The following is a 16361-nucleotide window of genomic DNA, read 5'->3' as shown; positions in this document are numbered from 1 at the left end:
GGATGGCATATTTCAAAATAGTGCACTCTGTCAGCCTGGGTCTGAAAATGAAAAAGACACTAGAGCACAGCTGACCTTCAACTGCCACAAAACATGGACAACTACACTTTGCATCTGTAAGCCACTGAGATCTGGGGGGTGTTTTGTTACTACAGCATCACCTGACAAAAGCTGGCTGTTACAAACTGCAACCATAACGTTTAACCCACTTTGCCATTTTAACTTATCTGTAGGTAGATAAACCTAACAGATGTCATCAACAACCCCTAGGGGAGGCTGATTTCACATTTCAGTATGAAAGAAATATGTAATGACTCAACTCCAGGTTTGCCAGAATCAAGCAATTTGATGCAAAGCTATCCTATGTTCTGTATCAGCAATTAATGCATAGATGAGAGAAGAAGAACAGAAAGCAGCCAAATCGGAAGTCTATAAAAACGATAACTACAGGACGTAGGATCACTGTACCAAGACCACAAGGAGCTGTCATCCCACTGGAGAATCTGGGGTCATTCTATGTCCAGAGACTGGGGAGCAAGCATACGGGTATGGACCAAAGTACAGATATGAGGTCAAGGTATAGTCATCCATCTGAAATAATATAATGACCTCAGTTTGGCTCTGACGGAAAAGAATAGAAATTTTGCCATTTGGGCTAACAAAACTTATTGCTCCTAAGTCCTCCTAAACTGAACAATAATATAATTGCTTCACCAATTATGAAGTTCTGGTTTTAACTGTTTTCTATTTTAATTAAAATACACATAATAAATTTTAAAAACAGGTAATTCTTCGCAGCTACATTGCACAGGGCTCATTATATTAGCCCTGTGGAGTCACAAGAAGAAATCCTTGCTCTCAAGAGAAGAAAGTATTAGTAACCATCTTCTATACCTGTGTTCTGCAGTCATTAAATAAACACAAGCCCACACCTTTGGGGAAAAAAAGATATCAGCTAAAAAAAAATTTTTTTAAGATACAAACTGAAACACTGACTCATAAATGCTTCTAAATATCTTTTCAGCCACAGAATGGATACAGTCATTGAATACAGTTGCTAATCAAAACATTAAGTAACCACGAGAAGGGAAAAAAGGATTAATAAAGTTACCACTTTTTGAGGACCTACTATGTGCTGGGCTATTTAGGCATATTATCTCATTTAATCTGCATGGCAAGCCAGTGGCACAGGCATTATTACCTCCATTTTATACATGAAGAAACTGAGGTTAGGAAACTGAGAGAGGTTAGGTTACTAGTCTAAGGTAGCACACCTAGTATATGGCAGTCAGAACCCACTGCATGCTGGCTCCAAACCCCCTGCCCTTCCTGGTATCAAATGGCATCGTTCTAGAATTTCGTCAGCCAGGCAGATTTTTTTCCTTAACATTTAAATTGTCTTATTCAAGGATTTTTAAAGAAGACATTTAAAGTTATTTTTGTCATCTGTTTCAACATGTCACAATTCCTTAAGCCAAGAATCTATTACTGTTACTTCACCCAAATATCTCGTGACACAAATTAAGCCTCTTTACTCCTTCCATGTCATCAAAGTAACACTTCTTATAGAAGTAGTCACATACCTAGAAGAGACAGTTTGTCTTTATGTAGAAACTAAGAAGAAACTGCAAGAAAATCTGCATGAAAAAGAATCACCTTGCAAACAATTTCAGATTATTTTCATATGGTAGTTTTACTAATTTGAGTGCTGCACCATCATTGTTGTTATTAATAAAGTTACATTTAGGTGTTGGGGTAGATTGGACCAGCTGTGGTGAACAGTTGCAACCATTTTCTTTATCCATAAAACTTGTCAAATTAGTGGTTTTATGAGTATACAAAATTTTTATACATTTGAAATACTGACAAAAAGAGCAGTACCTAAAATGACAATGAATTGCAGACAATCCTTGCACAGGAAAGCCTGTTCGATTAGAATTCCACTAGTCTGAAATACACAAAAACTTGGACACAGTGTATTATTCATTCCAGATTAAAAAGCTGAGGGTAAACATTGTACCCATTGTACCTGTTGGAGACCACACACACATACATGCATATAAGTGTAAATCACAAATATTTTAAGATTGGAAAGGACCTCAGAGCCCATGCCCTATAATTCTGTTACTGAGAGACACCAAGATACTTCTGATAGGATGGTGGCCACAGGGAAGGACTCTGGAGCCAGACCGCCTGGGCTAGAACCCCAGTTCTGCCTGCACTGGCTGTGGGACTTTGGGCAAGGTACACTAAACCTTTGTTTCCTTCTCTATAAAATGGGGAATAACAGAACCCGCCTCACAGGTTAGGAAGATTAAATGAGATGTAGTTCATGTAAAGGGCTCACTACACTTTGTGATCTATAAGAAACACTAAGGAACTCGGAGGCCAAATGGGCTGAGCGCCCTTCTAAGGAGATATGCCATTAAACGTCAGAGCAACATCCTGGGGCACCCGACTCTGTCAGTCTTGTGTGTTTGAAAACATTTTTTAAAATCCATTTTCAACAGTCCACAATGAGAAAAGTCCACTCATTTTTTCCTGACAAGGTAGCCTCATCCAATTCCTTCTGAATCAAAATTACTTCTAAAAACACTCTAATTAAATTACAGACAGAGGATCTGACACAGGTTTATGCTAACGTGGCTTAATCAGTTTTTCAAAAATACCTATGAAACACTTATAATTTACTGTTTCAAGTCTAATATTTGATACTGTCCTCTTCTCAGTGGTTCCATTCTCTGAAACTCCCATTTCTCATAGGGATTTTCTTTTTTTTTTTTTTTTTTTTTTTTTTTGCGGTACGCGGGCCTCTCACTGTTGTGGCCTCTCCCATTGCGGAGCACAGGCTCCGGACGCTCAGGCTCAGCGGCCATGGCTCACGGGCCCAGCCGCTCCGCGGCATGTGGGATCTTCCTGGACCGAGGCACGAACCCGTGTCCCCTGCATCGGCAGGCGGACTCAACCACTGCGCCACCAGGGAAGCCCCTCACAGGGATTTTTTAAGTCTCCGCTGGCCCCCACGTTTGGACATCTGGAAACACCATGCTGTTCTTCCTCTCCTCCCGGGCTGGCCGGCCCCCGCCCTTCTCTGAGAACTTCCTCCCTGAGCTCACCCCCTCCCTCCCCTCCGCAGTGAGAGCGTTCAGTCTCTTTCACTCCCACTGCCCGGTCCCCAAACCTCCTCAATGAGAGTCCTCTAAAGCAGCTGACCATGGTGGGGAGTGGGTGGGGAGTGGGTGGGGAGGGACAGACTGGGAGTCTGGGGTCAGCAGACGCAAACTAGTACATACACAGTGGGGAAAAAAAGGAGGTCTTACTGCGTAGTCCAGAGAACGATATTCAACATCCTGTAATAGACCAGAAGGAAAAAGTATACACACACACACACACACACACACACACACACACACACATCTATATATACATACATATGTATTGATATAACTGAATCCCTTTGCTGTACAGCAGAAATTAACACAACACTGGAAATCAACTATACTTCAATAAAATAAAAAACAAAGCAGTCGACTGTGGACCCCTCTCTTCTGGCTCCCGCCTCTCTGCACGGGCTGCCTTCCCTCCCACTGAGTCCCCTGTGGGTCCTCAGCCTATGTGCTCCCTCCTCACTCTTCCGGGATCATCTTGTCCAACCTCATGGCTGTCACCATGTATGCTGACAACTCCCAAATCTTTATTTCTGTCCTCTCCTTCTTCCTAAAGGTCACTACCATACAGCAAACTTCCTGCAGGCAACTCTACCTGCACGGCCCACAGGCGTTCCAAATGGAACGCTGTAAAATCTAAACACTCCATCCTTCCCCAGCCAGCTTGCCCCTCCTCCTATACTCCCTACCTCATCACACAACCTCCACAGCCTGAAAGCATCTTTGGCCCCTCACCCTCCCACATTCCCCCAACCAGTCAGCAAGTTTTCCAATGTCATCTCCTACACCGGGGTCCCCAAGCCCCGGGCCGCAGACCCGTTAGGAACCCGGCCGCACGGCAGGAGGTGAGCGGCGGGTGAGAAAGCGAAGCTTCATCTGTATTTACAGCCGCTCCCCATCGCTCACGTTACCGCCTGAGCTCCGCCTCCTGTCAGCATTACGGTGAGTTGTATACTTATTTCATTATATACTACAATGTAATAGTAATAGAAATAAAATGCACAATAAATGTAATGCACTTGAATCATCCCGAAACCATCCCCCCCTCCCCGGTCCATGAAAAAACTGTCTTCCATGAAACCGGTCCCTGGTGCCCAAAAGGTTGGGGACCGCTGCCCTACACACTTTTCTAGTCATTCCCTTCCCTCCAACCTCCCTGCCTGACCTGATCCTCCAGACGTGGCCCATCACAGCCACCAGACTCACCCATGTCAAATGCCTTCTAGAAATAATAAAATGCAAGTGTGACCATTTCGTTCCCCTGTTCAAACGGCAGGCCATCACCTAAGGGAAAATGTCCACGCTCCTCGGAATGCCACGCGAGGCCCTCCACACCCCAAGCGCCTCTCCTGCTGCTGCCTACCTGGAATGCTTCAGACCCACAACCTGCCTGAATTTGTCGCTGCTACCATCGCGACATGCTATTTTGCACCTCTTTGCCCTTGCTTCCATTGTTGCACCTGGCACACACCCTGCTCCCCGACTCCTAGCCTAACTCCTGCTCACCCCTGAAAACTCAAATCGAATGTCATGTTCCCCAGGAAATCTTCCCTAAAACTCCACAATGGACAGGGTACCCTTTTATGCACCCCACAGGATTCCCTATTAGAGCAGGTAAAAAACCTACTGAGATTATCTGAAAGAATCTGTTTGAGGCTTACATACACAGACACCGAGGGCTAAAAATGTGGCATTTACTTCTGTGTCTGGCTTAATAAGTAGTTGCTCATCTCAACCCAGAAACCTATAAATCTAGAGAAGGAGGGTTATGAAGAGCAGCTTAAGGCATCCATACTGTGTTACATTATTGTATATAATATTTCAGGACACTAAAATATTATTTTTGTCCTGCTGAGGGGTAACAGTAAAGAAAAGAATCGAAAATAATTTATGTAAGTAATTTTCTACCTAAATATTAGAAATGAAAATACCATACTTCCTCCCTTTTTCGATGATAAATATTTAATTTCCATACTCAGAACTTGTTAACTCAGCCTTGGAGTTTTAGTTCAAGTTGCAGCGGTTGAGGGGAGGGCCAGGTGGTAGGTAAAATTCACTGCTTTCCCAGAAGATACTTTTCTCAGGTATCACTGAGAATAATAAGTTTACATACTTATTATTTATATATATTATATATAAATTATTATATTAAATATATTATCTATAAGTAATTATTATATATATATAAGTATAGATATACACTTATGCTTTTCTCAGGTATCAATGAGAATAATAAGTTTAATACTCTGCTTATCGAAAAACAAACACACACTCTAAAGGAAAGTCACCCAAAAGGTTTAGTTCTCAGAAGCCAAGCCATATTCTAGGGAAGGGTCTATCTTTAGTGGAAAAAACACAAATGGGAGAGTCCACGTGGTTCCAGCTAGGCAGCCCCCTCCGGCACACGGACGTTCTTCTGAGAAGGACTCAGCCCTGCAAGCAACATCTGTGCTCAGCTCCAAATATCAGAAGCAGCAGATGATTGGAGCGCTCAGGAATAGCATGGGCCTTCCTGCCTCACCCCAACCTGAGCCCAAACAACGGGAGCCAGGTGACAGCTTCATCCTGGACTTACACAGCCAGCCTTACAACTGGTATACCAGAGTAATACAGTAAACCATTGAATTTTCCACCAAAGAGGGAAGGCTGTTGCATACGGATATTAGCTGAAGTAGTATGCTTTCCCCATCACCACTGATGCTGCAGCCTGCTTCCTCAGTTTGACAGACAGCTTCACAAATTTTGTTCCGAGTGTCTCTAAAGCTACACCCTCTCATCCAGGGAATCCTCATTTCCACCGCTGCTTATGGACCAGGAGAGCAGCTAAACAGCACATTTCAGAAAGTGGAGAGACCAACCCATTCCGGACCCAGAGCCTCTATTTCAGTGAACTGCAGAGTTCATGGCCAGTGGAGACACCTGCCCCTTAGCCTGAGGTAAAGCCCTCAACCTCCAACAGCACTTTCCTCCTCAGCAACTCTGAGAAATGACACCAACGGGCTCCCTGCCGTGGAGTATGGCTGGTATGAAAGGGAACAAGCTGGGCCATGTTGACAGCCTATCTCCTTAGTCAAGCCCCAATTCTGAATAACAAAGTTCAGAATTTAGCTGATGGCCAGCAGTTGCTTTTTTGTTCTGAAAGAATTCTTGGGTGTGCCTTCCTAGGACCCAACAGAGAAAACCACTAACTCTGAGAGACCCCTTTGGGGGGAAGTTGTGCAAATCACCTGACTATTCCATTATTTGTATCATTACTGAGAGTCAATAAATAGTGTTTTCTCCACTGTGTGAGAAAATACATTAATTTGATGACACGAGTACAAACCAAAGCAATAACCAAACACATGCCTTTCCTTATAATGGGTCTGATCTATCTCCATACTTAAGGGCAAGAGATTCCCTCTCACCTGTTCCCAGTCAGAAAGAAAAGTTCCATGGAACGCAACATCGCCTATTTCACGAAATGGTTAAACACAATTAGTCAGATAACATAATGGATTATGAGGTAGAAGGCAATATCGCAGCCACTAAAAGCGCAAATGCAAAGTATTGCACCAAGACAGGCTAAAAACCTATAGCGAACACTTCCTCTGTGGGTTCACATGTGTCCTGAGGCTGCAAGATTTTAAGGAGTCACTATCGTTCCTTAAAAGTCAGCTCTGGGGCTTCCCTGGTGGCGCAGTGGTTGAGAGTCCGCCTGCCGATGCAGGGGACGCGGGTTCGTGCCCCGGTCTGGGAAGATCCCACATGCCGCGGAGCGGCTGGGCCCGTGAGCCGTGGCCGCTGAGCCTGCGCGTCCGGAGCCTGTGCTCCGCAACGGGAGAGGCCACAGCAGTGAGAGGCCCGCGTAACGCAAAAAAAAAAAAAGTCAGCTGTTTTCCCAATCTGAAATGGTCACAATTGTGTAAGCCCAACCTATCTTGCTCGTATCAGCCACAGTCTTCCATGCCTATCTCAGAGAATGGAAATGTGTGTGTGTGCGCGCGTGAACACACACACACACACAAACCCTCATTAAGAAGATAAAGTAAATAAACTTCCCGCTAATCTCACAGCACAAAGTCAACCGCGCTGTATTTACTCACATAATCAGTCCCATCTGCACTTATTCTTCTAATGAAGTAGAAATGGAAATTAAACATGGAAACTGCAGCTAAGTCTGACCACCTGAGGGACTCGGGGCACTCCGTGGTGGGGAAGAGGGAGAGGTGGCCGGCAGTGCTGGGAGAGAAGGTCCCCATCGGAGGCTCTAAGCCCACCATGGGGTTCCACCAGGAGCTGAGCTGCAATTTCTTTTAGGACACTGGGAAAGTTGCAATTTGCAGCTATGGCCACAAGGTAGTGCAGTAATTCTGCAAAATAGTTACCCCCCTCTCCCACCACTGCCACCTCCCTGCCCCACCCTACCCCCAGTTCCCTGCCAAAGAGAACAGGGACATTTGATCTGAGTCCTGGGCACCTACAAGAGAGCTTGTGAGATTCCCGACAAATCCAGAGTGTTTCTAAGACTCTGAATCCAGTTACTCTCGGCATTGGCTCCTGAAGAAGGAGGACTCCGTCTCTGAAGGGCTGACAAGAACTGTAAAGCTATAAAAAGTGATTAGCCTATTTATTACAAACTTTGTTTACTTAGGTTTCTATGTTTATTTCCCACTATATCCCCACTAGGATACAATTAACCACCCCCTCACTCATCAAAATTGTATTAGAAAGACTCACGAAAATAAAATAAATGCTGCATCTAAATGTAACCTCCTGGCACTGTGGAATTGTCATGTTATTATACAAAGCCTCCCCAAAATAAAAAGAAGAAGATGAGGAATTTTTAAAGAGCTTCTTTTCAAAGGAATTTTTATCCTTTTAATTCTTGCTACTCAAGGTTTGGTCTATGGACCAGCAGTTATACCTGGGAGCTGGTTAAAAATGCAGAATCATAGCCCTACCCTGCACCTATTAAATCAGAATCTATATTTTATCAAGATCCCTAAGTCACCTGGATGCACCTTAAAGTTTGAGAAACGCTGGCCTGAGTGCTAGGTAAGCATATGGACCTTTGTTTTCAAAACTGTTTTCTAAGCCCTAAGTCTTTTCTTCCTCTCACGATACATTTTAAAGAAAAACAAATATATTTTGACATTTGAAAACAAAACAGACAGATTATTTCCCGGAATTGGTGATGATCCACTAGAGTAAAGCCTTTTTCTATCTAAACTGCCAGGTAATTAACGTTTCAATGAACATTGACGGAAAATTTGGTCTGTCACCTCATAATTCAGGTAAAAAATGCAGGTATGACAAGAAAAATTTAACTAAGACTAACAGACTCGTATTGCAGCAATCCAGAGGATTTTTGGAAACTAATTTCCTGTCATAAAAAAAAGGAAAAATAAAATTATTTCAGCTCAAGTTAAGCATGTAACTCTAAACTGAGTTGCTATGATAGCATGGTCTCCAAATTACAGTCACTGTTCTTTACCTCGGCTAACAAGGAGTCTCCTGAGAAGAAATTACGTGAAGAAGCCTAAGTACCCTCCCACGCCTTTCTCCACATGTGAGTGGAGAAATTGCAGAGGAGAAAATACACAAGTGAATACAATTAATGACTTCGGTTCTCTTTGATTCCTGATCCCCTGTGATGGGGATGATCATAGAATCCTGAAGCTGGAAGGACTCAGAGATAACTTCTTGCTGCTGGTCCACTTACTCTGGAAACCTCTTGCTACAAAGTCCCCGGCAGGGGGTCTACAGGTCATTGTTACCCTCTGAGACAGCCTTGCCACACCACTGTTAGATAACCTCACACCCACTGATTTACTTATATCCTTGGACAACCCAGCGAAACACCTGGAAACGCTCGGGGGCCTCTATCACATCCCCAGGTGTTAGTTTCCATAGACTAAACCCATTAAGTTTCTTGGGTAGTGTGGTATCCTCTCATCCTGGTATAACTGTGTTATTTTGTTTCTGTTGAAGCTAAATTATGATTAGCCTGACATAATTTAATGAGACCCACAGAGCCAAATGAAGTCATTTGATGTAATGGGTGGTAATTCAATACATTCTTGGTGAAACATCAAAGATTATGTAATGGTTAATATATCTACATTTGTTACTAGTACAACCATAAGTAAGGACATATTTGTCTGCTCAACTATGACGTACAACTAAGAAAAACTACCAGCCTCTACTCAAAAATGTCCCTGGGTCCCATTACCAGGAACAGAACTCTGCACCAGATGGATGACCTGACCCAACGTGACCTTTCTGTATCCTTCCTTGTTTATGATAAAGAGACGTTTTGAAGGAAGCAAAGGGTATAATAGAACTGCATTTGGCATTCACAAAGCAATTGACACTTTTATTACTTAACATCACAACCTTATGAGGTAGGCCAGTATAAGTGCTGTTGTTTTATAAGTGATTAAGCCAAGACTGAGAATAGGAAATGAGAAAGATGGTGAGCTGCCCAGGGCCAAACAGAAAGGGAAGCTGGAGCCAACTGAATTCAGAAACCTCAATTAAATTCCCAAACAAAAGAGAATAGGCAACACTGAAAATAAGTTTTATGGATTTCACTTTGAAACAAAACAAGGAAACATTGTTACCATTAAATGATATTTAAAATCGTCTTTTATGTCCTTGATTTCGCCACCAAGGCTTTATTCCCAAAATAAAGAAAATTTAAACAGGCAAACTTATTCCAGGTTGAAAATTCCATTTACACAGGAAAAAAAAATCTTGCATTTCATTTTCAGAGGTTTTTTTCTTAATTTGACTGTTACTTTAACAAATATTATGCCAAAGGGCCTTGTTCAAGTTGCTAAATTTAAAGTGGCATAGATTAGACCCATTCTGGTTCACAGGGACATTCTCCCGAAATAGATTTTCAGCATTTTATAAGCCTCCTACATTTTCACAAAAGAGACTCTGGAACACAGGAAAGAATTATTTCCCCACACACAATACTCATGTTCATCGTCATCAAAAGGCACTTGGTTAAAACTCATCTGCACATCCAGCGCGCATCCTCCTTGTTATCCTGACACCGAGCTTGAGAGCTTGAGCCCTCAACCTCGACGCCCTGAATTAACAAATCCCCCGCCAGCTTTTTCCAAAACACACCACCCACGGTACCACAAGTGGAGGAATGCCTCAGCTCCCGGCCCCCAGCACTTCACGGCTCCCCATCCACACCTCCTTACCTCCTCCACGATGGCCATCAGCCCCCTCACGGAGGCAGCCCTCCGGCCCTGGCCCTGGAAGCCACTCTGCTGGAAGCATTCTCATCCCTGCACCTGGGGAAGCCCTTTGCCACGCTGTGGGCGTGTTCTGGGGCTCTCGGCCAATAACGGCCACCGCAGCCAACCAGTCCACCACTTCGGGCCAATGAGAACGAGTGGGGCCAACGGGACTAGACCTATGGGCTCCAGGACGCCCAGCGCTCAGGCCACGCCCAGTGAAGGTGATGGGTCCCAGGTGCGTCTCTCCTGTGCTCCGTGTTCTGGCAAACTACTTTCATCCCTACGGGCTGACGAAAGGGATAGGGGTAGGCCTTAAAATGTTTGCTTTGTTGGGGCTGGAGGGGAGGGCTAATAAGGGTCAAGATCAGGGATCCGGGCAGCTGTCTGACTCTACCCCGGGGAGCCTAAGGAGGCCTGGAAGAAGGCGATTGACTTGCAGAGAACCAAGTGGGTCTGCAGGCACTACTGGAGACGAAGTTGTTAGCGCCTCCACCTGGCTCCCCTTCCCCCCACAGGAGGGCAGTACATCTTCCCCCTGAGTTAGTTAATACATCTTCACCCAACGAGCTCCACGCTTTATTTCCTCTTTATTTCTAGTCACGGCCTTCGCGCCACATGGACTTTCCTCCTTTTTATTTTCTCTTTATTTTCTCTTCTCTTTATTTTCTCTTTTATTTTCCACTTCTCCAAGAGGCGTTTCACAGGCCTCTCAGCCCTAAAAGTCTCTTCCCCTCCCAACAGGATGCGCCCTCCTCCCCCTCAAATGGGCAGCGTCAGCTTCGTACAGCAGGTATGGATGTGGACGGCTTATTCTCCTACAAGTTCCTCGCAAACGCTCTGTTTCCTATGCATCGCTACAGTTTCTTTTTTCCCCTAAACTACACGTTTCAATCCATGGATGGGGAATTTTTAGAAAAAATAGAATAGAAAATATCAAAGTACACCTCCCATAATATGGATAAGTGTTATTTCATGACACTTGTTTCAGTTATGAGTATGTGTGCATACAAATGATGTGGTTGGTGGGTTGCAATGTTAAACACACTTGTTACTGTGAGTCATGGTATAAAACGTTTGAAAGCTACTGCTCTCTGGTACCTAACCTAGAGGGATGCCTAATGCTCTATGAATGCTTACTGAATTAAACAAATTGGTGAGTATGATACAATCCACTTATTACAACTTCAAAGGTTCCACTTTGAAAGAATATAAAGTATAATGCCTCCTGGAATAAAAGTAAATGGATTCTGGGCTATGTGAAGCTATGGGGCAATGGGGCGGGGGAGTAGTAGAGAGGGATCTGAATATTTACTATTTTATTTCAACAGACTTTCTCCCCAGTAACTAACATGTGTCTATATTTAAGGGAGATTAAATACAATTTTGACCAAGTTCACTGTGGAAAGCTTTTCTCATTCACTGAAACCACCTCATGATTACAAAGTTCTGCATCTTTAAAATATTTGGTATAGGTAATTCCACCATGATTCATAAAAGGATCTTTCAGAGACACCATGAAAGCCTTTGTTCCAGTTCTTTCTTTGCCCAAGATGCCGCTATGTCCTCTCAATACCCCACCCCCACCGTCTGTAAAAATCCCATTCATCTTCCAAGGCTTAGTTCAAAGGCCACCTTTTCCACGGAAGCCTTTTTTTTTTAACTCGATTTTTCCTCTTTCCCCCCTCCACCACCCACCCCAGTCCCAAATATGGTCTTTTTCACTTCTGAATCACCAGTGCTGAAACGTTTTTATACTTGTGTACTTGTCTTATCCTCACTAGACAATAACACACACAACCCATGGTTTACTCTTCTCTGTATCCGCTGTGGCAACCAACATGAGGTCTTGTATTTAAGAGATGATCAATAAAATTTGTTAAGTGAATAACTGAAAGCAACTGTTACCCTGTTCAAAGGGATGGTCATTATCTTAAAGGCCCTGAGGAAGGGCGCACATGCCCAGCAGCTGATCAAAAGCTGGTGGAGAACAGGAAGAACAGCCAAGGGGATAGAGGAAGAGTTTGAAAAGGGGTTCTGCTCCTCTGGTCACCCGCCCCTGTAAACTTACTGAATCCCCAGCTCTTCAGGGATTCGCCTCTACTGAACGAAACTAGGGAGCCGGGTATAGAATGAATGCCTCCACCTTGCTCCAAATTCTTCATTTGTACTTCAAACCAGAAATGGGAAGTGGAATTAGAGGTGGGAATTAGGGCGACCCTTCTCAATTTTAAGGCGTGGCTGAAAAGAAAAGTTGAAACAGTCATCTGGATAATTCAGGCTCAAAATCTCCCCCTCCACCTTGAAAAATAAGTATGGGAGTTTCTGGAGGGCAAGGAAGGAGGGGTAAGGGTGTGCCAGGAAGCAGAGGAGATTAAACTCAATAGTACTGAGCTTTTCTCTTCATATTGTCTATACAGTCATTTGGGGACACTTCCAGTGAACACTAGACTAAGCTAGCTCAGATTCAAAGCCACAGTAACAACTAACAAACTGCAATTTGTTTTTTTAGAAAACGATGCCCACCAATGAGAAAAAATTGTTTGTTAAAATACCATTTTCCTTTGCCATTCAGCTGTACCTTCCACCCCCGCAAAGAAAAGTGTTCTTCTAAAAGGGATTAAAGAAAGAAGTTTTTAGTAGTCTCTATTTTAAATTTATATACATTTTAGAAGTTAATTCAAGTAGGGCAGCAGACGTAATTTCCTAAATCATGGTATTGTTACCAAATCTTTAATTTTAAATTAATATAATTAAGGGCTCTGACCTTCTCTTTCTTTTATATTTTAGCAGACCCTTAATTTCCAGTCCATCAAGGTTTTGTTTTGTAATTAATTTCAGAGCTGCTCTCATAAACTGGGAATACATCTGCAATACTATAGAAAATACGCTGGATTTGAAGTCAGAAAACTGAGTTTTGAAATTAATGCTAGGTTCGAATATGGCTTCTCCACTTCTAGATGTGTGACCTTGGGCAGGTCACCTGATCTTCCCCACCCTCAATTTCCCAATCTGTAAAATGGGAATAACAATAGTTATTGCTTGTTTCCTAAGGTTGCTGTGAAGATTAAATGAACTAAGACATGTAATGTACTAGAACAGAGTTAAAACATTCTAAAGTACATGCATTGTACTTAGAACAGAGTCTGGCTAAGTATTTGGTAAATGTTAGTTTAAAAATTCCACTGTCATTTGTTTTATGGTCTCAGTAAAGTCATTTTACAGTTCAAAGCCTCCATTTCCTTGTCTGTAAAATGGGACTACTACCACTTACCACTTCTGGGATTGTTATGAGATTCAAATAAGAAAACAATGGATATGAAAATGTTTGACCCACAGAAAGCACTCAAACGTTAGTTATTTGGGGTCACCTATAAGCTTAAAACCAAGCCATAATCTTAAAAACTTATAAAGTCAACCATAAAATTGAGTTAGAAAATACCATCCAAAAAATTCATCCATGACTGAGAAAATGTCCGGGTTAGAAATGCATACTCAAAGAGTCTGGTTTATCTTTAACTGATGAGACATATATAAGCTCTTAGAAGATGTAAATTCTACATCTGCAAACTAGAAACACTCCCTCAGTCAAGCCAAACTGTCCTACTATATTGTAAGCAAGAAATCCTGCACAGTTTCATAAGCCAAAGACAAATTGATGGATTAAAATCTGACTGCTCGTACAGTAGCTTTTTAAAAATGCTTTTTTAAAATTTCTTTTAAATAATAAAAGTACTGTAGCTAATGTAAATTTCAAGTCAATTCAACAGGCATTTATTATGTAACTGTGCTACAGGTAACCCAGCTGGGAACTAAAGATTCAGGGGGAAAGACAGCTCAGGCCTGTGCTGGAAAAGCCACAGATTATGGCTGATAATTTCAAAATATCACTCGTAAAAGTCATGAGGGCTTCAGTTTTGAGTCAGCAAGCAGACAAGCAGCCTAAAAACCTGCCGAAACAAAAAGTTCTTCCTTTTGACTGAAAATGTGACTTTTAAAAGCAAAAGTCAATTTTAAAGCACAGTTTCTCCCTGCAAACCTACTGAATTTGTGCCAGAAACCAACATTTCTAAGTGTAAACCTGTAAATTAATAGGTATCTGTAAATGAAAGGCTGAAATAACCCCAGCAGTAACAACACAGTAATTAGCGACTTTTATAGTGTAATAACATGTTTCATATTCTTTCTACACTGGCTCTTTGAAGTTTCCAGTGTAATATATAAAAGTTTTATTACATTAGGGCCCATCCTTGTGTATTTTATAGGCACCAGCATTATGCAGAGCAAGCTGTACTTACTCATCCTGGGATCTTTTATAAGAAACTGCTCGATAATGCACTAGCTTTGTGTCCAGTTTAGTTAGTTACACCTGGCTTTAGACAGATCAGTCACTGGAAGCCTGCAGCATGGAAAATATACACATTTCCACATATTATATACGATCTGTAAATCAAAAGGCAGTTTAGCTTTAAAACTGCACACTGCATATTCATGTGCACACCACTTGCAGTTTTAGACACATGTAAACTCTTTACTGAATTAAAGAAAAAGGGGGGGGGGGGACCAAACCTCAGCTCTACAATAAGCGATTACCAGGGGAAGAACAGAATGCAGTTAATATGCTTGTTCCACAGATGTTCATTCCCGTAAATATTAAACATAACACAAGTTCCTCCAGGAATACGCAGGCGGTAATTTTACCACCTGAATACGGCTGGTTGGAAACATTTAGGAGATTGGGGCGGGGGGTGCGGGGGGTGGATAAGAGGGATGTGGAAACAGCCAATGGGATTTTTAACACACCCGCAACTAGAATTAAACTGCTTCCAGCGGCGCTTTACCTACAGTAGCTCCTCAATATGAGAACGCCGAGCCACAGAACCCCGAGGGCTCTTCCACAGTCTCCCGCTCCCCAGGCTGCGAGCTTTGAGCGCGGAATAAAGGGATACACGGGGCGCCGGTGGGCTGGAGCGGGGACAGGAGGAGTGTAACTGTGGCCAGGCGGGGTGTGAAGAAAGGGCTCAAAGGGATTGCGAACCTCGAGGAAATGAGTCTCCCAGGGCCAGGGCCTCAGAATTCCCGCACGGAGAAGCACTCGCCCCCTGCCCTCGGGTTCACTTTCCATCTCGGGTGGGAGAGACAGAAAGGATGCGGCCGCCAAGACCCGGCGCAGACAGGCAAGAGGCTGGAGCATCCTCTAAGGGCACTTCGCAGCGGCCACAACTCCAGAGGGTCGCTGGTGTGAACCGGGGGCCCTCGGAGAAGGGGGGGGGGCGCGAATGGAGGGAAGGGAGGTGAGAGGGGCCGGGGGGCCGAGGGGTGGATCCCCCGGCAATAGTGACACGTTCTAGAAGTCGGTTCCTTTTCTCCTCACGGCTGCGCTCTGCCCCCGGCTCCCCAGATCACCGGCCCCCGGGCTGGGGAGGGCAGCACCGGGGGAGGGGACGAGAAAGGGGGGCGAGAAGACGGGCGGGCGGCCGGGCCACCCCTCGGGGGAGGCGGGAAGGAGCCGGCGCGGCGGCCGCCCCCGACCCACCCCGCCCCCACGGCGGCCGGTCGCCCGAGCCCCCCGCCCAGGTGAGGGCGCGCGGGCCGCCGCGGTCGCCTCCCGCCGCTCGCTCGCTCGCGCCCGCCCGGCCGGCACGGGGACTCACCACAGCGACTCGAGGTCCCATTCCTGGAGCAGGGCTAAGTCGAAGCTGTCCATGGTGGGAGGTGTCAGCGCCGCCGCCGTAGTCGCCGCCGCCGCCGAGGCTCGGGCCGCCCGCGCGCTGCAACGAAAGGCGCCGCTCAAGGTGCATCCCGGCCGCTCCGGAGCGGCCGCCGCCCGCCCGCCCGCTGCCCGCTCCCGGCTTGGGGCTCCCGGCGCCCCCCTCCCCGCCTCTGGGCCGGCCGGGCTGCTGGCGGCGGCCGGCGCACTCACCCGCTCGCCGGCTCGCGCAGGCACACTCAGCAG

At 44.7% G+C, this 16361-nt stretch overlaps 1 protein-coding gene across 1 annotated transcript in view; it reads right to left on the bottom strand.

Moving 5' to 3' along the window:
* AFF3 (ALF transcription elongation factor 3) overlaps positions 1-16119 on the bottom strand; it is a 578889-nt gene extending 562770 nt beyond the window's left edge. Inside the window, exon 1 of the mRNA XM_060117048.1 lies at positions 16060-16119. Coding sequence (XP_059973031.1) covers positions 16060-16112 — 53 coding nt within the window. The 5' untranslated portion in view covers positions 16113-16119. The remainder of the gene's footprint in view (positions 1-16059) is intronic.
* Between the last annotated feature and the right edge of the window lie 242 nt (positions 16120-16361).

Source organism: Mesoplodon densirostris, chromosome 14, assembly GCF_025265405.1.
Source record: "Mesoplodon densirostris isolate mMesDen1 chromosome 14, mMesDen1 primary haplotype, whole genome shotgun sequence".
NCBI lineage: Eukaryota > Metazoa > Chordata > Mammalia > Artiodactyla > Ziphiidae > Mesoplodon > Mesoplodon densirostris.
This window is presented reverse-complemented; position numbering and strand designations above follow the sequence as displayed.